The 21,362-nt window shown below is 41.4% G+C and overlaps 1 protein-coding gene across 9 annotated transcripts in view; it reads right to left on the bottom strand.

Annotated features, from left to right (window-relative positions):
• Positions 1-21,123, bottom strand: part of ABCB7 (ATP binding cassette subfamily B member 7) — a 92,166-nt gene extending 71,043 nt beyond the window's left edge. For 5 of the 9 annotated variants that reach the window (XR_010885580.1, XM_067304355.1, XM_067304353.1 and 2 more), the window contains exons 1-4: positions 20,956-21,123; positions 11,473-11,550; positions 9,754-9,840; positions 3,362-3,481 (exon numbers count right to left, since the gene is read on the bottom strand). Coding sequence is in view for 8 of the 9 variants with exons in the window: in XM_067304355.1 (XP_067160456.1) it covers positions 3,362-3,481; positions 9,754-9,840; positions 11,473-11,550; positions 20,956-21,123 (453 nt within the window). In the remaining variant the exon portion in view is untranslated. Of the gene's footprint in view, positions 1-3,361; positions 3,482-4,421; positions 4,608-9,753; positions 9,841-11,472; positions 11,551-11,865; positions 12,086-12,839; positions 12,958-19,886; positions 19,911-20,955 lie in introns of those variants that run through there. The other 4 variants (XM_067304356.1, XM_067304360.1, XM_067304357.1 and 1 more) reach the window with 3 other exon arrangements.
• Positions 21,124-21,362: the final 239 nt, after the last annotated feature.

Here is a 21,362-nt window from a genome sequence, read left to right as displayed (position 1 = left end):
TCCTTACAATAAAATTGAACTCACCCTCCAGTCTCTCTCTTGTAACTGGAAACCTAACTTTATAAATATAGAGGTATAAAACCCCACCCAACTCTTTTGTCAAATTCAGATTAAATTGGCCAAAAGGCTTTAAAAAGCATTTCTTAAGGGGAAGAGTGATTAGTAGCAGGCATCATGATTGTATAGTTCTCTTTGCAAAACCCTGAAGAACAGGTTATAAAAACCCAAACTAAGGATGTAAATCTCCCGGACGCAGACAAGTACATAATGAGCAGAGCAAAGCAGGACAGCATTGCAGCGAGAGGAAAGACACGCTAGCGTTTTTGTGCCGACACAACCGTATAGCAATCAGCTTTAAAAAACTGCCTGTGCGGTGCGGCAAGTACGTTGTAATTAATCTCAGGAGCAGTCAGAACAAAGGGCTCCCAAATGAGAAAATGAGGAAACTGCACAGGGTTATACGTGGTCCAGGCAAGTTACAGGTAAACTATTGCGTTTAATTCTCTATAGGACAAAGTGACCTTTAGCTTACTCTGGAAGAAAAACGGATGATCAGAGCTCAGACACATGATGGACTTACTATAGCTGTACGACAAACTATTGTATGTCACTTATGTTGCAATAACTAGATGCATACTTAGTGTGTGTAAAATATGAAGCAATTTAAGAAAATTTACTCCACAAAGGAAGAGTGGGCACAGCCCAGCTGACAAGGGGTAACTTGTCAAATAGCAGCTACTCAATAACGTGTGTGTTCTGGCATAGCTTTGTAATGATAAAAACAAAACAACATTAGCAAAGAATAGCTAGAAGACATCCACAAAACCTTTTGCCCCAGGCAGTTACAATATATATTCCACAGAGCACTAGCTGTATGTTTTCCTAATGAAATTCTTGTTTGTTAAAATAGAAGTGAAAATGCTCGTTTTGGCAAACATCTAAAGCCTGGGCAAAGCTCAGCAGGTTTCCTGCTCGCCTTCCTGGAAGCTGCTCTGGATATTGCACAGAATCTGAAGTAGGAAAATGAAGAAGTATTCACAACGTATATCCCGGTAAAGGAGATAAAAAACGGGAGGGGGAAGGTGCAAGAAGAAAAGCCAGATATTGTACAGAATCTGAAGTAGGAAATTTGAGAGAACACTAGTGAGAGATCCAAGCACGCAGTTACTTCCCCAGAGAAAGTGCAATTAAATGCCTGATTTTCTGGCAGGGGGGCTGAGGAAAGTGTCTTTCTCAATAGAAAATTTCAGTTTTATACCAAACGTATGGTTTGCATTTTGACCAGCTGCAGTTCAATCTTCTTGACATGCCAAACTAGGAACAAATGAGCAAAAAAATCACTAACTAGTGACGACCGCAGTGATGAAGCGCCACTATAAGAAACGCCACCGAACAATTATTTCCAAGTCTGAAGAAACAGAAAGCCTTAATTGGCTACCTACCAGGTACTAAGTATCTACCAGGAGACTTCTGTGACTGAGAATAAAAAGCACCACTGATGCCAAGACAGAAATTACTTACTCTGGTGAAAAAAGTTTGAGCATCGCCAATTTGCTGTCCCAGACTGTGCAAAAAAACCCCAATATTTGTGAAACCAGTGAAGGGCAGAAACAGCCCCCAAGCAAACCAGATTTCTTGATTATCTCAGGTAACACTATAAAACCATGTACAGATGGATGCTTAATAAAAGGAGTCCCCAGTACAGAGCTATTTGCACAAGTCAGGCACATCCTGGCCATCAATTTTGTTTTGTCTGCATGCCAGAAAGCTGCCTGGAACATTATTACATTTCCTAAAAGCAAGGTACTATGCTGCCACATGCAGGATCACACTCTGGATTAACATTCTCCATCATATTCATACACAAACTGGGAGAGCAGGAGAAAGAAGAGAAAAGAGAAAGAAAATACTTCAGACTTCTTTCAAAAGTGCCTTCAGATTATTATCTACAACACTATTAAAAGGCTTTAAAAGGAAATTCGGCTAGACACCAGGGGAATCTTCACATCCATTCGGTTAAATGGGGAATTCTAAAAAGTTTATTTGTACATGTATGTCACATTCTGCATATTGCCAGCTGTCTTATCAGCAATTTCCTGAGCAGCAGCAGAAAACAAACTATCTACTGGAGACAGTACCAGCCAGCATGTGACGGATTGCTTGTAGGTGAAAGCGCTGTAGACCCAAAGATTGGCCTTTCGTCTTCAGCTCAAACAGATGAACACAGTTCTCTTCCATGTACTCTTCTTTTATCGCCTACATAGCTTCAGTTTGTTTCTTCTCTCTCTTTTCATAACATGGCAATGTTGCTGAATGCTGATAAGGAAATACAGTGCAACTAGCCTAGAGTGTTAAAACTCATTGCTAAGTACGACCCACTTTAGCTCATCCCAGCAAGAGCCTAATATTAGCCTTATGTAGGGTAAAAACTGCCATATTGAGAAGGAAGCCAGTTCAGCTATCTCAATAATAGTAGCAAAATTTGCTCCCAGCATTTTGTAATCAAAGATTTATATTTGTTTTCTAAAGCAAAAGATTTTGTGCACAAAGTTCGCATTGAACTATTTCTACAATGTTTGCACAAAATTTGCATTATATCCTCCCTTAATTTGTGGAAAGCTTTTGCATGCTTATGTTCTTCCAAGAACTAGTAAACACTAGCTTTGCTGCAGTAAGAGTATAACACACGATGAAGTAAAGGTAGGAGCAATCCTCTGTTTCATAACAAAAGGACTACACGTAACAGTTGAACAGAAGTATGGTCCAATACAAAAGTAATAAATTATGTAGCTTCTTTCACATTATGACACCAGAGGAGTCCCTGAACCACTAGAAATTGCACTGTCATCTCGCAGAGAGCTGGAATTTCACTGGAGCCGAAGTCCCCTTTTCAGTGGTGTGGCGAGAGCTGTGAGTGGATACGACCAAGCTGCTTAACTGCACAGCTGAACAGGGGCACAGAGCCTTGGAGAAATCCTGTTTGATAAACACAGATCTTCTCTGTTTGTGTGGTGCTGTAAGCAACCTTTAACTCGTGTTTATCCCTTTCACATAACTTATAAATCTTCCATAATAATGTAATGGATTAATCAGCAATTGAAAAATCCTGGACTGAACTAATGTGAGCAATGCAAATAACACATCTGATCTTCATCATCTCCCCAATCACACACATGCATATCACAGGCATAAACACACAGTTAAACAAAAAAAACCTACATCTCTAATACTATATGGGAATACAGTATACAGGAAGCAGTCATAACATTGCAAGAGCCTTATAAATTAAAAAAAAGTTACTCCCTGCAAGAACTCCAGCTGAACAATAACTATCACAGTACAATGAAGTATCTGCTCTTACCTTTGCGCTTGCTAAAAACCCCAGAGAGATGGCTACTCTGGCTCGCAGATCCGGTCTATCTTTGGGCCACACATAAGACAACATTGCTTGGATAATCTTCTTGGCATCTATCTCTTTCAACTATTGGAAATAAAAAAAACAAAGGCATCACATTACAAAGACCCCAGAAACAAACACCAAATTGTGAGAAGCAAAATAACAGCATAAATAAAAGCAAGCTTTACACATCTGGATCATTTTTATGTTTTATTAGATGGGCAAAAGAAGCTACACTTCACAATGTTTGAGACTGGGACAGCCTATTAAAAACATTAAGCTATAAGTTTTTAGGGTCACATTATGACATGCTGGTAGAATAGATGAATTGTTCTCAATTCACATGTCCTCAGGAGTGCAAGTACAGCTGTAAACAGAATACAGAGAAAGTCACAATTCTTCGTAACTGAAATACTTCACAGAACAAATAAACCATCCCTTCCTTTCCAGCTCCAAGATTTCTGTACAAAATACAAGGGCTTGGTGCTCATTCTTAGGAAGCTGTTTTAACTACAGAAACAACCAGAGAGAAAACAAAACAAAGGAAAAAAATGAAAGAGAGTATGAAGTAACGAAAAAGGCAAGAAAAAAAATCTGAAAGGACTACAAGAACCATAAGCAGTTTGGAGATTAAGCGAGTTGCAATAAAATGCAGCATTCAGGAAAAAAAATCACTAGCATTGTAATAACCCAAATCTCTGAAACTAAACACTTCCACAGTGAAATTTTAAGCTGACTTGAAAATAATTTCAAACACATAACTTGGCTGCATTACTACAAATTTAAGCATCGTTTTTACTTGGTTTGGTCATTTTACTCCATTTACAGAGAAGTGACAAACACCCTTATTCTGTCCATAACTTTCAGGAAGGCAGAGGATAGTGTTTCAACGGGGGCACAAAAGTTATGGCTACAGGCAAGAAAACTATTCTAGCTGGCTCAACTGGGCAGAAAATGCAACCGCTTCATTAACAGCAAGGGCTCTGGAGCTGGGTCATCAAGAGGCTGTTAGGATGTAACGTACCTGGCCACAGGCTAACGTAACCATTTCTTTTTAATGGGGTCTTGTTTTCCTTCTGCAAACCTCAAGCTTCCTTCTAAATGAGACCACAGCTCATAACAAGTCTGCAAAATATCTGTGTCTTTACAAAAATAAATAAATAAAACAAAACATTTTTTATGTATGGATGTATATCGTTTTTAAAAGTTATGTGAGATGTATTTCAATAAACTCCAAAGCTAAATATACTATCTGAAGCCTAAACCATGCTATCCAACTGAGAACAACAGAACACGCAGTATTGCAGAGCAAAAGTATTGACAACTCATTTTTCTGTGTTGGACACCCTTGGATAATCTTGAATGACATGAAGGTTATCTAAAGCTGAAGGGAGGCCAGCAACCAGCAGCTAATCTTTCCATTTCAGGCCATATTTTGTGGGGGTGAAGGGCAGATGGAAGAGAAAGTTAGCCCACACCTTTTTAAGATGACTTTTCATAACAGAAGTCAGCCCAAAGAGAGAGTTTTACAATATCTTTTAATGTTTCCCCCACTGGTTTGTATACTTCAAATGCTCCCTTCCCAGTTCGGGGAATAAAACAAACCAGAATGAAAACTCCCTGTGAAGCCCCAGTTTGCAAAGACTGCTGAAGCAGCCACTGAAGCCAGTCCTGCAAACGCAAGCTTTTAAAAGCACAGAAAAATTCAGCTCAGTGTTTCTAATCACAGCTTCAAAGACAAAAGGATAAGAAATATTGTAGATATTTTGTCAGCAGCAGCAAACATATTTGAGCATCACAAAGTACAAGCACATTCTAGGTGGCTTAAAAAACAGATATTTGTATTATTTCTACGCAGAGGGCACAAAACAATATTTCTCTGTTGTGCCCTACCCATTCAGGAGATGGAGGATACATGAATTTGTACCCTTTGAGCTAAGGATAGGCATAAACAGCCTCGTTATTTCAAACATTTAGAAAATACCTTTGACCACCACTTACAGGTTAAAAGGAAGAAAAAAAAATGGTATCACATTAACACAGAGCTACTTGTGCAACCACAGGTCTAATTATATGTTGCTATTGGCTAGTCAGACTCTGTGCAGAAGAGCTATTGGAAAGAAAGAAATGCACTGGCTGCAGACAAGGAATCCATTTCAGCTTCTCCGCAGCTCTGAACGGTGACAGAACTAAATAATCTGTTCAGAAAAAAAAGAGTCAGAAAGGCAGCCAGTCATTTGCCAAAGGCCTTGTCAAAGGGACAAGGAGAAATATCAAAGGAGGTACAAAATGCCCATTATATCAAAGTTTACCATGAAATAAGTGTTGCTACCTTTGTACAGAAACATGAGTTTAAAATGCTTTCAGTATGCAGGTGGTAACGTTAAGAATGAAAATGAGCAATCTGTTCCATGGACTCAGGCCCTTTTACTTGATTCTCTATGGTACATAAAAAGGTTAAGACACAGGTGTTTGTTTTATCTCCTTTTAAGTGGCAGTTACGTTCTGTATCTTCTTCCAAGCCTTATCTCTACAGAAATGGACAGAATGGAAGGAAAAATGGTAGATTTATAATACAGCAGGTAGCAGGCAAGAAAAGGCTTTTCCTCCTCTCTCCTCTTTTCTTTTCAGACTCATCATGCTTTTAAAACACCCTACCAACCATTGAAGACTACTTGCAAAGGAACGAGCACCGAGCACCTTCTGTATCCATTTGCATTTGAGCTGTCAGTGCTGATGAGGAAAAGACGACGCTGTTGTGGCCCCGCGCTCGCTCACGAAGCTGCATGGTCCCCGGTATCGCGCCAGCCCGAGCTTCCCTACGCCTGCACGAGCTGCCGCTGCAAACCACGGCCGGCGTGGCGGGCTGCTGCCTTCTTCCTGCCTGCTCTCCTCCCTTCCCAGCCCCCAGCTGTACAGTCTCTGCCCACTTCTCGCCCCAGCTCTGGAGCTCACGACACACCTTGATGGAGGGATTCAGTTTATGAAACTGGCAGGAAACTTCTCAGTGCTGGTTGCAGGGTTTCAGCTTGGGAAAGAGATTAATCTGCAAGTTTGGCAGCATGAGGAAAAGCACGGCTGAGAGCCCAAACTCTCTTCTTCGGTAGCAGCAGGCACTTAGACCGTCCCAGTTCATGATAAGCAGTTTGCTCCGAGTGAAGTAGCATTAGTTGATGGGGGGGACGGGGGGGACGCGGGCGTCCTCCCATTTGGATGGGTTATTTCTCAGCTAGATCACTTCACACTAGCTGGCTACCAGGCCGTACAAAGCTTCGGAACAAGACGCTTGAGAAAGGAATCTCTCCTCCTTCCTCACCCAGTTGCCTTAGCTTAAACCATACGTCAAACTAGGGCCTGACTTTTCCTTCTGAACTTGGTAAAACAGTCCCTAGCCTCTGTCTCAGTCCTGCCCATCCGTCCATGGAGGGCGAGCAACGACCAGCAGACTAAAGAGCAACAGAGGAAGACGGTGGTAGGGGGCAGGCTAATTATCAGAGCTCCAGCACGACTATCTGTGTCTTCATAAGAAAGTAACATATGACTGCGTGGCAACAAGTCAGACCCCACAGCTTTTATTCCTAGCTATTCCGTGTACAGAATGCTATCACACACAATAAACAAACTGAAGATGGTAAAAAACAGTATTTTTTCCAGTTTCAGTCCTCCGCACGTTGGCCACTGTGCCAAGTAAAAGGGATTTGTAACAAAACAGATGCATGCGCTTCTATTCTAGTCGCTTGTAAAACGAGGATCACACCTACCACCCTCCGCCCTCCTCGTTTATCATTAGCGTTCAGGCCTGCGTCCCCCGAAGGTGCCACAGAAGGCGCAATTTAAACAGCTGTCCCAAAGTCCGTTTCCAGAACGAACATGCTGGTTTGTCAAAATTTTTTGAGAAAAGACTCAGGTGTAATACAGCTGACATGTATACCAGCTGCAGTTTTCCTAAAAGCATAAGCCTAGGAAAAAAAAAAAATTCCCACACAGTAATTTGGGTGCCGGTACTTTGATGCACTGAATATAATTGCAAACCGTCACCGCAGAAGCCATTACCAACCCAATTTCAGAGCCCATTATGAGGCCTATTACGAGTGCAAGGACTGCACTTGTAATATCAGATTTCCTGATATTACTTTGTTTTTGCCCAAAACCTCTGGGCTTTTGCACCCACTGTTACTGTTTTTTCCTCTCTTCATGCATTTCACCACTTCTACAGCTAATTCTTACTGCTTTCTCCTGGACAATGCTTAACAGCCAATATTTGCTTAGTTAGGCAATATCCATAATTAGCAATTTCCTGTAGTAACTGCATTACAGCTACATTTATTGGAATAAAAAAAGTCAGGGGACTGGATTACGCTGGAATAGCTACAAATAATGCATGAGCATAGAACGCAGACCAACAAAAATATCAATTGACAATAAAATTTGACTATCACATTCCTAGCAAGTTTTAATGAAACACCCACCCTTAATATTAGCATATTTTGGCAAACAGAACCTTGCTTTTCCTTTCTGATCAGAAAAAAATGAAGTTTAAGTTTTGAATGATGCCAAACTGTAGACCTTTGAAAAGTAATCACTGCAAAGAAAATACACAAGATAAGGATTAAACAGGTTTGTCCTGAAAGTTGCCCTTCACATTTGAAGGGGTTCAGTCGAAAAAGCTCTGCATTTCAGGAAGTTGCTTTTTCAAGAAAAAAATAAAAACCTTGTGGTGTTTTTGAAGGTGGGTCAACTGTGAAATTGTCTGTGAAACGGATTTGCAACAGCACCATGTGAAGGTGGGCTTGTCTTAAGTGTAAGATCTCTTTTCCATGGAGATGTGAAAAATGAAGTTCTGACAGCCAATAGAAAAATATTCGGCTGATCAACATGCCCAGGAGAACAGAAATTATAGTAGGAAAAAAGAAAAAAAAATACAAAAAACCCCAAGAAAATCCCAACTGACGCATGACAACTGGAGTTGAAAGACGGGATAATGCTGCCCTCCCTGTTACAGAGGGAATACAATCCATAATGTAATTAGGGTAAATAGGGAGAAGAATAGCCTGCTAGCTTGAACTGTGTTTTGCCTAGAAGATCTTTGAAAGAGCCTGCAAATATTGCAAGAAGGTTGTAAAATGTCTCTAAAATTAATCTTACGCATAGGGCCAGTAGAGCTACCTACTGAAAAAGCCCGATTCTTCCACCTCCCCCTTGTGCCTTATGCAGAGAAGATCAGAGATGCTTACCACAGCAAACTCTGCATGCTTCACGTAACCAAACTGTCTGTTATTACTCAAGTATCCAATTTCAGCAAGCTCCCTCCTGACTTCTGACTGTAGCACAAACAGGTCTGAATTCACTGAAGGAATAACTCTCAGACCAAAACTGAAGAGGAAATTGTAGGTACAACTGTTTGATTCTTTTAGGAATGAGTCTGTGGAAAACGCATAGTCGGAACTGTTAAACACGAGCAAACCAGACCTCTGAATAGCCCTAAGACACCTGGGTTCTGCAAGGAGTTTTTAAGCTCGCTAGTCTTAGGAACATTCCTCTCAAGTTTGAACAAGTTATAATCATTATGCGGTATCAGTCTGAAAACACGCAAAGCGTCAGAAATAAGTCTGCATATGTAACTTTCATTTTCTCACTTCCTAACTTGAGTGCTTTGATTTTGCAATTTTCATAATGCAAAATTTTACAGTGTTATTTTAACTAAAAGCCTGCCTATTTTTATAACTGTAATCATGTGGTCTAATAAAAGATACTGCTTCTCCCCACACACCCATCATCATCATTTTAACATAGGTGCTTCCTGAATATAAATACAGTAAAAATACATCAGATGCATTAACATTAAATCAAAGTGATTAGACATGCACAGTAAACAGTTAATTACTCCCCCTGCCCCCACTTCAACTGCAATGGCAACACCTGATGCACTGGCTTGTATCCACAAACTAATCCCTGCCAGCACGAATGTCAAGTCACAGAGAATATCAGTCACAAACAAGAATAAGTAACCACACTAAATTACAAAGGAACATACCTACCATGGAAAAAAATCTAACACATTGCAAGCAGATTTCAAAGGAATGTGTGAAACTGGGGTTCTATTTTTAATAAAACAACTGAAGCACTTTAAAACAGTTATTACAAACATTTGGTGATTTAAGAGCTAGTAAGCCAACACTGACAATTAAACAGTATCTACTGTGCTACAGTGTTCACATATTATCTAGCAATACAGTTTCTCACAAATTGCTATGGGGGGGGGTTCAGCTTTTTTTTTTTTCTTTTTTTTTTTCTTTTTTTAAGGTGAACATATTTTTGATTTAAAAAGCAATACTAATTAAGCAAATTTTTTTTACCCCTTCCTTTGGATCTGTGTGAAGTCCTCCACCTGCATGACCATGCCAACACATTCTCTTTTCTATCAGTTGCCACCTCTGGAGCATCTGTGTGAAAAAGAAAAGTCAATTTGCAGGACCTCAGGAAACATGCTTTTAAAAGCCAATGAAGAAAGAAGAACTCCTGATTTGTCTTCCTTCCCTCCCCCTCAACTGTATCAGCTTGATTTAATACAGGATATTACATCTCTCTACAAACCTTGCCTCACCTGAAGGAAACAATAATAAGAAAGGGACCATAAATCTAGCAGTAAAGAGCATGTTGCAAGCAGCCAGCAGGTAAAGACAAAAGAGCCTTAAATGTTTAAGTTAAAAGGACAACTACAAACTTAAAAGTGGAGTGAAGAATGTAGAAAAGAAAAGAAAGTCTTAGAGGATGATATTCCTCTGATACATTAAAAAATAAAATGGAACACACTTATGCAACAAACCTCTTTCCACGTATGTAAAGATTAACTTTAATCTTGGAAGCAAAATTAATAAATAAATCAGCTTCACACTTTTCTTTCTGATCAGGACAAGGACAAGTCAATCTGGTCCAGAACTCCTGCTGCAATCCACCACGTACAGGCGCAGTTAGGATAAGGTTTTTTAGCACATTTTAAACATCTTTTAAAAACAAATGCTCAATTATCATAGCATGTGGCCAAGATTCCATGCTAACACGGAGAAAGAAAAGTTCTAAGTTTATAATTCTGATAGCTATGTTAAGAAAAATAATTCACTGCCCCTGGGAGTTCCTCCACATTCAATTCCAAAGTGTCTGCCACAAACAATGGATGTGTTAAAGCTTTTCAGGAATCCACGCTTTGTTTAAAAGATTTGCCACATGTCAGCAACTTCCAGATTCAAGTTCTGTAAAAGGCTCTTTAGAAATCTCATTTTATATATATGGTTTGATAGCAGAAATCAGGATTTCCTGAGTTAAAGTTACATTTTTCTTATTTAAAAAAGAACATCATCAAAAAACATCTAAGTGAATTTTATGCTTTGAAGTCCCAAGGACTGTCAAAATAGCTTCGCTTCTTCAGTCAGTTCTGTGAGTGGCTGTTCTTTATTAAAAGAACCCTCTCCCCCCAAATCAAGACAAATACATTTTCTAGTTTCATTCAGACCAAATGTACTACTTCAAAATGTATGTCATAATTTTCCAGGAGCAGTAAAAGTTACATCTTCCTTATGTTTACATTGGCGTTAGGCTAAGCAGACCTCGAAGGAATAAGAACCTGACATCCTGGCACTCAATGATGAGCAACAAGTTTGCTAAGTGTCTTGACGTTCCCCAAACTATGCAGAATTTTGAAGCAATAAAGCCCTACATACTCAAGGAAAGCTCGCCGCCTTCTATACAATTTTTTGCAAGTCAGACCACATGAATCCAAGGGTCAACAAGCAAAAGTTACATATCTAAGATCTTTTCTTTTAAGTTACTATGATAGCATTGGCTTTGAGAGATTCAGAAAGACTTCTTGAGGAAAGTGCAGTCTGAAGGTTTTAAGCCAAGTTCTCCCTTTTCTAGAGGCAGAGATATAAATTGCAATTTAACTTGCTGCATTTAGAAACCACAGAGAAATTATTAAAAAAAAAAAATGAAAGTAATGCAACAAACTGAAAGATGCACCAAGGGCTTGAGTTTCCTCCCACCTGCAAGTAGGAAGGAAGAAAACAATTTATACCTACCTCTGAAGCATCTAATAACGGTCTTGAATAACCTCTCCCCAGACTCTGCCATGATGTTTGTTTGCATATTGGTGGAATCTACAGAAGAGAAAGGAAAAACAAAAAGTGAAAACGGAGCAGTGCAGAGCATGCACTTCGCATTCACAGAATATTCATCTAGCTTATGTAAACATGCATAGCATGGGAACAAGGCAGAGGGCTTTGGGGTTTTTTTGACAACCGACCACAGAAAAATAAAAGGAAAACTGGCGGGGAGCAGGTGTGAAATAAATTGCATTCAACCATTAAAAATGCTAAATGACAATGAACCTTTCCCTTCCCCAAGTCCACACTCCCATCAGACTTCTTTTCTTTTGTATCGTGAAAGCCCCAAAGTTTTCTCTTTCTTCTCACTTTGTTCTCCTCCCCAGTTGTCTTTTGAATTCTTTTCAGATATTCTTCTTTTGTTCTGTTTTTCATTATGAATTATTATTCTTAGGCTTATAGGTTTTGCCATTTTCAGCCTCTCCTAGCTCAGCTGATACCATGCTTGGCTCACAGACCGCAAGGCTAGTCAAAGCCACCACTCCTGACTGGGAAGCACGGGGAGCATCAGAAATTACAGCAGGGCTGGCTGCAGGCAGACAGGATACAAAGTACATTCATTCAGACACGTGTCAAGGCATATTTAACAGGCATACAGTTAGGCACCAACCCTAGCATGTTTTGCATATCATAAAAAGCAATTTTCCATAAGAATTTCACATGACCATTTTTTTTCGCTAGGGGGACTAGCTGGCAGTGCTTGCTCAATGGCAAAACACAGGCCCCTTTTTTGGTTAGCAATGATGGTTCCACATCTTCGACATATTCAGTAATGAAGACAACCACTTATCCCCAAAGCTTATTCCCGCTTTCAGACATTCTGGTACTTCTAAACCACGCAGGCTGTATGTATCCCACTAACCAGGATTTTACTGCTTTGTTGCAATATTAGCCATACAGCTCACACTATATAAAAATCAATATTACAGAGCAAAATAGCAAAAGAACAGCTCATCAGTCCAAGGCAAAGGACCAAAGTCAGAAAAAAAATTTAGCTTGATCAGAAAGGAAAATAATTTTAACCTTAACAAACAGCAGCACTGCCATAAATATATGTTTTGTATACCTTGCATTAAGCTTTCTTTTGCTCTGGTCCTAACACACAACATGCAAGTTCACGATTTAGTCAGTCTCTTGCAAGAAAGTGAAGCTAATTCCCCACCTACACCTTTCACCTTCATATGGGACCTGCTCATTCCAGACACCGCAATTACATGACATTACGTACAGAGAAAGAACAAACATTTTGGAATTGTGTTTTGCACTCAGTAGGGCTAATTGACCTGGGTGAATTGCTGTGCTGATGCTTCCAAGACCTGAGTTAAATGAAGAAGCTTCAATTTTAAGGTGCTTCGTTGCAGATACACTCATAACAGTTTCACGCCAACGCTCAAGACTCCGTCTAAGCTGCTGAGGAAAGCAAACGCAGATCCAAACGAACACACTAGCCATAGGAACAGTGACAGCTTCATAAACAGAAAATATAATGGAAGAAGACAAGGACTTCAAGAATCTCAGCACATTGCAAACTACTGCAAATCAACTAACTGCTATGAAGACACGGTTATTTTGGATGAAAGGTCCCGCTAACGCACAGGAGGAGGAGTGAGCACTGTAGGCAGTTAACCACTATTGTGGCATCCGGCAACAAAGTAGAGTCTAACGCTAAATTAAGCTGCACAGCCAATACAAAAGGCAGTGGCATTCTCAAATTCAGTGAAGGCAATTAAATTATCTCAATACAACTCCGACCGCTTCCCCAGACAGGGGCCATTGAGAAGCACGGATTAAACCATGACAATTTGGAATTTATAGTGGAGACATGATCCAGGGCGAGAGCCACAATACCAAGAGCAGCAAAACTCTATATGCACACCCATTAGACCCCGGGTTAATCGGTTCCTGTGTCCTACAGAGTAGTGTACGATCAGCATATTGAAACCCTCAGTGTCTCTATGCCAGCATTTTATTTCCTTTAAATACATGATACTCATAAAAGATTATTGGGATACCATGCCAAAGAGGTTTAGGAGCTGACCACAACTTCATTTTGGCTTTTCTTAAGACAGCACAGCTGGAACTTCTCCTGAGTAATACCATCCTCTCCTGCTTGGCTTTGCAAGAAAAAGAACATATCAATTTTGCATTATTATAAGAGTTGAAATTCAGGTTTTTAATTCAGAATTCGTTTTTTCATTGTGGATTCCTAGTGCACAAGAGTAGACAACTGATGCTCCAATGGCTAATGGAAAGAAAGTAATTACTGTTCTTCAAGAATGTACTTAAATGCCACCATAAGCAATATTTTATTAATAGTTTATATCCTTTGACCCTGAAATCCACAAAGTTCTCTTCTGCCTGAAGCATGAGAGAAACATAATACTGTAGAAGTAAGTTTACTAAAACACCGACAGATCTGCTCTCAATTATTGTGTTAAACAGCCTACTTAGCTGACTGAAGCTATAAACTGTCGCGGGGTTAACAGATGAATATAGTAAAAAGGTCACATGATTTGCACAAGCTGCCTAAGAAAATTTAAGTTCTTCATTTTCAGTCTCATGCCTTGAAGGCTGGAGGTTTCAATCCTCTCCCAAGCTCCTGCTGAAAATCAAGTCTCAGCAGACAAACTGAGAATTAAACATTGACAAGGTGAACATTACTCACCCAGCAGATCTTCTAGCTGTTACAGCATTAGCAACCAAACAGCCCAAGGAGCGGGACGGAAGCTCACGCTGGCGCCCTCCCTGTATCCCCTAGGCAGGCCTAGGGTTCCACTGTCTCTCGCTGCACCTCTTTCGCAACAGAGCAAAGGAAAGGCATGCTTGTACCTTACTACGACATAAAAATAGTTTATTACTGCTTTGAAGGAGCAGGAGCAAGTCCTGTTTGTTTCTGAACTTCTTAAGAAATTACACAGGAAACTAATTCTGACATTCCTCAATTTCTGAATGCCTGACTTTGCAACCATTATGTTCTTTAGTTTATTTTTGGATATGATTCCATATACTTTAAAGGATGAAACAGATGTCTAGCACTAATCGCACATAAAAGTCATGTTCCTAAAGTTTCATGACTGTGGATTGTAGGTAAAACACTATAAACGCAAACAAACAATTGGGATTAAACACATTTGCTCAAGGCCAAATCCCTACTTTGAAGCTTCTCTACTGAATTTCCAACGTACTGTTCCAGGGCACATTGGCGAGACAGCCAGAGCACATGCAGAGATTACTGTACTAATCTAACGGGGATTTTTAACTGATTGTAATAGAAAAGATAAATGAAGGTAGGATTCAAGTACCTATGCAGTATTCAAGCCCCACTGCTAACTTCACTGAGAGCTGTATAAAGCGAGAAAGGAAGAGATGAATGGGAAAGAGGAGAGGAAGACAGCAAAAAAGCTGAAAACATCCTGGCAGGCAGAATACACTGACTTTGCAAATTGGACTAAACTGCCACCAACACAAACAGGGAACACTACAACTAAGCTTAACAACGGCCAGTTTGCAATTGCTCTGGGCGTCTACCCAGAACAAACGAGACCACAACGGTAACAAAAAGCTACCTTAAGGAGCTTTCCCAGAATATTTTCTTATTAATATACATTCGCCTCCGGCTTATTTTGGTAAAGCCCATCTCCAGGGCAGAACAGCAAACCCCCCTAGCATCGTAGCAGGCATCCCGATGCACAGCACCGCACCACCTAGCCCAGGGAGGCTTGCTAACACGCTGGGGGACCCCAGCATCTCCCAAACGAGTTTCAGATCAAGTTCCCATACTTCCACCTGTTCTACTTCGTGAACATCCTTCCTTGCAATGGTTTTCAATAGTATTAGATGTGCACTTTCATAGACACAAACAGGAGAACATTGATCTGTTCAGCAGCGATGCTTCCTCTATAAAGGGATTTTGAAAACTGAAGCAATTTCAACTACAATATGTTATTATGCACACATCTGTCAGCTACGAGACTGGAAGAAAGGTCTTACAATGAAACTAACTCTTAGGGAATTAATTTCTGGTCTTGCTGTATTTCTTGAACATGGTATGTGCTCTGCTTAGAAGATGAGACTGTTGACTCATACTTCCCATGTGTCTAACTGTCCAGCTGCACTATCAGAAAGCCTAGAGAGGGGAATTCAGCAACACACGGACACAGGAAATGAAGTGATGCCCAGACAGTGAGCACTAGGAGAATTCTGAAGGACAGAGCAGGCTTTTGTAGGGGCGGGGGAATGCAAAACATAAATAAGTTTAACCAAAATACCTGAAACTTCTCTTACAACAATTCCTAGAGCAAGGGCTATTATGAAATTCTGCACAAGAACATGCTCTTTATCACACATCATGTAGCAGCTGGAAGGCCAAGATAATGCAAGGAAAAAAGTCACTTCTATTTTTACTGTTACACTTTATGATAATTTATGCAGCCTTGCTTTTTACAATTGCCAAAGTCAACTCTGAAAGGAAACCCTCAGTGTATTTCTTGACTTAGGAAGATTCATGGTAAAACAATTATCCTCAGCTAAAGGTTGCTGGGTTTTTCAGTCACATGATCTTTTTCTCCATTTAAGTTTTAGAGAGAATAGAATTTACTATTGCTTTTATTTTGAATGCAGGTAAACTGCACCACAAAAAAATACTAAGCTTCCTAGACAAAAGTATAGCCCTTGTTTGGTCACTTTTCAAAGTTCACGAAGCAGGCCACATCCAAGAGGCTGGTTCTCAGTATTTCTACCAAGCAGAGATCTTAAAACAAGAGCTCTGGCACGATGAACCCCATGCCTCCTCCAGCCACAGGAGGGGGAAGGGGAAGGAGTTACATTTGTAGAAATACAAAGCAATCTCAATACTAAGAACTGGAGCCTGATCACAGTTCCACAGCGCGTCAGGCACACAACAGGCACAGTCATTTACAATGTTTGTTCTTCCCCTTCATAAGTTTATCCATCTTCCTCTCCAGGACACAAATGTCGCATCTCTTATTACTCAGAAAAGCAAGACTGATCAAACTACTGAAAAACCTAAGAGTGAGGGAAGAAAGACATGGGTTATCATCTGTAATGCAACAGCACCCAAACAGCTTATTACATTTAAATCCTATTGTACTAAATGCCACAGAAAATACATATATTGTTCTGGCTCTTACAAAAGCTTACAATCAACCCAGAAACAACGAAGACGGGGGAGATGGAGTACTGCATGGATGCAACATAAGTAGAAGCATAACTGGCAAAGGTTCCAACTCCATCCTTTTTAAACAAACGATTAACTCTGCTTATGTGGTCATATTCCACCATATTTTTTTCTTCCTTTAAAATAATCACAATTTTTCTCGTGAGTTAAGCTATATCTGCGCTGCTTACCAATCAGAGCTGTAAAAGGCGCAGTTCTTGGCTGACACGGCCGTGCTGTCACAAACCTCTGCTATTTGCATACTTACACAAATAAAAGCTGTGAACTTTTAAAAGTTCAGAAGAAAAGAAGAAGAAAAGAACTGTGCTTGTACAGTTTAGTTTGCTCATGAAAGCAGATTCTACTGCAGCAGTGGAAAACACAGTGTTGCTGGTATAACTATGTCACATCAGGCATGCCTTCCTGGGAAGGCACTTACTATTTAGGAACATTTTGGGGAAGACACGTTGTTAAAGCCAACTACCTGGATTTTTCACCTGGCTGGGTCCCTGCCAGCCTCCTATTCCATACGACATTAGGAAGCTGGATCATGGGCATTTATTTCACATTTCCTGCCCTTTGGTGATAGTCAGCCAGCTAGTGCAAAACCTAATCCACGTCTGATACCTACAGGACCGCAGTAAAGGAAATGTAGGAGCTTTCCCACACTCAAAAGAACCTACACTAAAACATGCAAAGGAAAAAGAATAAACATCAGAAAGACAGGTTAGGTAGTTCCTCCTTCTTTGCTGTTACTCTAGCATGCAAGATTGTAATTACAAGAGCTCAACAACTTTATTCTTCAAGCAACTCTGCAGTGCCCAAAGAGCGCAAGTCCAAGTGACCGTAAAAAAGCCCCTAGCCCAAACTAAGCTGACAGTCATCACGTGGTAACCCGGAGACTCCCACAAGAATACATGCTATATAGCACGCTGACTTCATTAAATCTTATTCCCAGATGACTGTGAGGCACGCAGCTTAAGGTAGTTCTAAACAAAACTAAGTTGTTTTAAACGTTTAAAAAAAAAAAGTTTGTTCCTTTTGATTTTTTTTAAAAGACATAGAAAAGGTTTCGGAATTTGCCCATTAGAAAGATTCAGTCCACATTAATGTTTAAACATAAAAAAGCACAATCAAATACTGAAACTAAAAACAGGGTGCATATACTTGTTTCCAAAAATTTCATTTTTAAATGCTGAATTACCTAATTGATAAAAGTCACCAGCTAATCACCTTGAACTACAGTTTACTGAAGTGCTCAGCCAGCTTTTGTCAGCTGCTTCTGCTGGTGCAAACATTTCTTGAACTAGCTGAAAAACTGAAAAGAGAAAAGGGGAACTGAAACAGCAGAACAGTGCTTTTTCCCTTGTCAACAGATTAATGAAAGGTTAAGGAATGATGCCTCCTAGTCCCAAAATTTTGAAGGACATCAGAACAAAAAAAAAAAAAAAAAAAAAAACTAGGACACTCAGTTTGAGCCTCCTCTTGGATCATAATTAAGTAAATTGGTTTGGACTGCACACCACACTTACACAAAATACATTGCCTATTTGTCATGTGTGGTACAAAATTTGTTTAAAAAAAGTAAACTCTTGGGTGTGCACTTAAGTTCTAATTTTCTTCCCAATAGAGCTTGATGCAGAAGTGAAGTAAAAGTTAATCACCAGACTGAAAAAAAAAAAGAAAAAAAAAAAAGCAGCATACTTTGTCAAGGAAATGCGTAAACTAACAAGCCAAACAAATCAATGCATCTGTAAAGTACAGATATAGCTTTAGCCTTCTGGTTCAGAAAACTTAGTGTAAAGCAGCATTTATCAACAGGTGGCAATTAAAACTAACAAGCAAGAATCAGCATTTTCTTGTAAAAATAAAAACATTCAAAAGCAAAATAGGATTAAGATAAATACTTTTATACACCACCATGCTTACACAGTTGTTTATTCATTGACATTTAAAGCAAGTTTCCAGAAACACTGGACAACACTAAGTACTGAGATATCGTAATATATCCAAATACATGGACAAAAATTTGGTCAACATCAACTCCAAGCTTCTTTCTTACACAAGTTTCAAGATTAAAACTCCCAACAATTTACTGTTTCACTCCTGCTCATCTAAATATTAAGAACTAGACTTTAGCCTGCGACCAAATTCTGCCTGTCACAGGCAGTTAATCAGGGCAGATGATAATGAAAAGCTAGTCATAAACAGTCGTACTCTGAGGAAAGAAAAAAAAAGGCTTAAGATGATTATCAAACAAAAATAATAGCTCTCCGAGAGTCCAGGGAAAGCTCATTTATTCAATCTTTGAGATACAGTTCCTTCGCTCACTTTGAAAACTGGACTCATTCAATTTGAGGTATGCACTCAATTCTTTATTTTTAACAAAAAAAAAAAGAAAAAGAAAAGAAAAACCACTCATTGGAACTTGTCACCACAGCCTTCCACTGCTGACAGAAAGATTTCCTGTTTGTACATTAGGTATAACCGTCCTCTTGAGCATGAATTTGTACCATCCAAACGCCGCAGCAATCATTAACAGAAAACTATAGTCAAACATGTTTCACACCCCTTTGGCATTAGCACAAAGGAGGGCACGTTTTTGCCGGAACAGTTACCAGCACAACCAAACTGCAATTTCACTAAGGATTTTGCTATTAAGATCCAAACAAAGAAAATGGAAACTGTTTAGGTTTTAAAAGGTGCTCAGATTTAACCTTCTAACACTGTGCTACTAGCAAGCTATGGAATGCCACACACTTTTGAATTTATACAAATAGAAATGTGGGACCAAGCAGGCAGAACTACTGCTCAAGTGCTGAGAAACTGATGGAGATAAGAATGGAAAATGTCACGAAGGGAAAAGAGTGGTAACACAGAGTTGACTCCTTATTGATTTAGAAAAGAAAAAAAGGGAGACAAAATAAACGAAAACTACGTATTCCAGCACTGAGAATGAGAAGTTAACTTCAAAATTGTCTTCTCAACATAGATCTCTTAATCCCATTTTTAAATACAAAAAATACTTCAAAAAGTAAGGCACATAATTGATGCCAAATAAAAGCATGGTTTTACCTTCCCAATCTGACATTACCAGCGATTTTCCTATGAAAAGCAGCTTAGTATAAGGACAAGCCAATCTTCTTAAACTTACACGTTTAACACACACATTAGGGAGCCAGTGGGAAGAGGATCGCACAGGAGGAGGGACGCAGGGAATGGCAGTGGCTCTCAGGATCCGACTGCAAGGAGGGCTTTGGGCTGGGAAGGCAGGTTGGTGCCAGGGTGGCCTGCTGATGATAGTCTTGGATTTCCCCGTCACACAGCTCCTCCCAGCATCCAGGGTCTGGATTGCTCAGCAGCATCCGAATCAGTACAGTCTTGCTGCCGGTCATGCAACATCGCTTCCTTTACAAATCTTTCTGCAGACCATGAACCAAAGACAGACCAATTTTTGGCTAGGTGAGCGATACATAAGAAACTGTAACACAGTTCTGCTACAAGATTCTGCCAGTCACAAAGCTCTGACAGTCTTCTGAGCTCAACTGCCGCGGAAGCTGAGCCTTCCACCATCGCTAAAGGAAGAGGTTAATCATCAGGTTAAACAAAAGTGTCAGAAGAGAACTAGCCCTCTAAATTAAACTTCACTTTGAAAGATAAAGCCACATAAAACACAAGTCTGCTACTACATCGTGGCAAAAACACGTGGGCCAACAGAGGATGCCCTAAAGCAACACCACCGCAAACCAGCTCCTGTCACCTATATTTAAAATCCATTTAGATGCAGAGCACAGGTCAAGAGGCAAAGGCCAGCTAGGGCAAAGGCAGGCAGGCACCCGGGGACGGTTTCTCGGACACAACGCGCGAGGCAGCCCCGAGGGGCTCGCCGGAGGGCAGGTGCAGCAACGGCCCCGGCGCGCTACGCAGGCGCGGAACCATGGGCCGGACGGGGAAGCCTAACGGCAGCCGCGAGCTCTTCCCCTTCCCTCCGGGGGGGCGAAACGCGCTCTCCGTGCCCGGTGCTCTAACCCAGGCCTCCAGCACCGCTCACGGAGGGAGGACGGCGGGTTTCTGTGCCCCCGCCCAGCCCAGGTTACCGGGGCCCAGCCGGCCCCAGGCGCCACCAGCCCGGCCCGCGCGCGGCCCCGCCGCCCTCCGCCGCCGCCAAGGGAAGGACGCGCCGAGCCGCCCGCCGGCCCTCCGCGGCGCCCGCCCGCACGCACCTGGCCGCTCCGCGGGGCCGCCCGGGCCCGCTGCCGCCCGCTCCCCACCGCCCAGCCGTGCGCGCAGGCGGCGGCCGCCGGAGACCGCGGAAGGGCGAGGGCCAGCAGCAGCCGCCGCTTGCGGCAGGCGACCGCCGCCAGGCTCCGCGGAGCCCCGAGCAGCGCCATCTTGGGAGGGAGCGCGCGCAGGGGGTTGTGGGACGCGGGCGGACTGGCCGGGAGGAGAGGGGCGGGGCGGGGAAATGGGCGGGGCGAGGCCCGGGGCGGGGAAATGGGCGGGGCGGGGCGAGGCCCGGGGGCGGGGCGGGGGCGGGGCCCGCCCGGTGCCGCCCCTCGGCAGCGCCTTCCCCGCGCGGGCCTTTGGCGGCCGCGAGCGTCGCCCGCTTCGTGTTTTCCTTAGCGCGGAG

This window comes from Apteryx mantelli, chromosome 13, assembly GCF_036417845.1.
Source record: "Apteryx mantelli isolate bAptMan1 chromosome 13, bAptMan1.hap1, whole genome shotgun sequence".
Classification (NCBI taxonomy): Eukaryota; Metazoa; Chordata; class Aves; order Apterygiformes; family Apterygidae; genus Apteryx; species Apteryx mantelli.
Note: the sequence above shows the minus strand (reverse complement) of the source record. Positions and strands in the feature narration are given on the sequence as shown.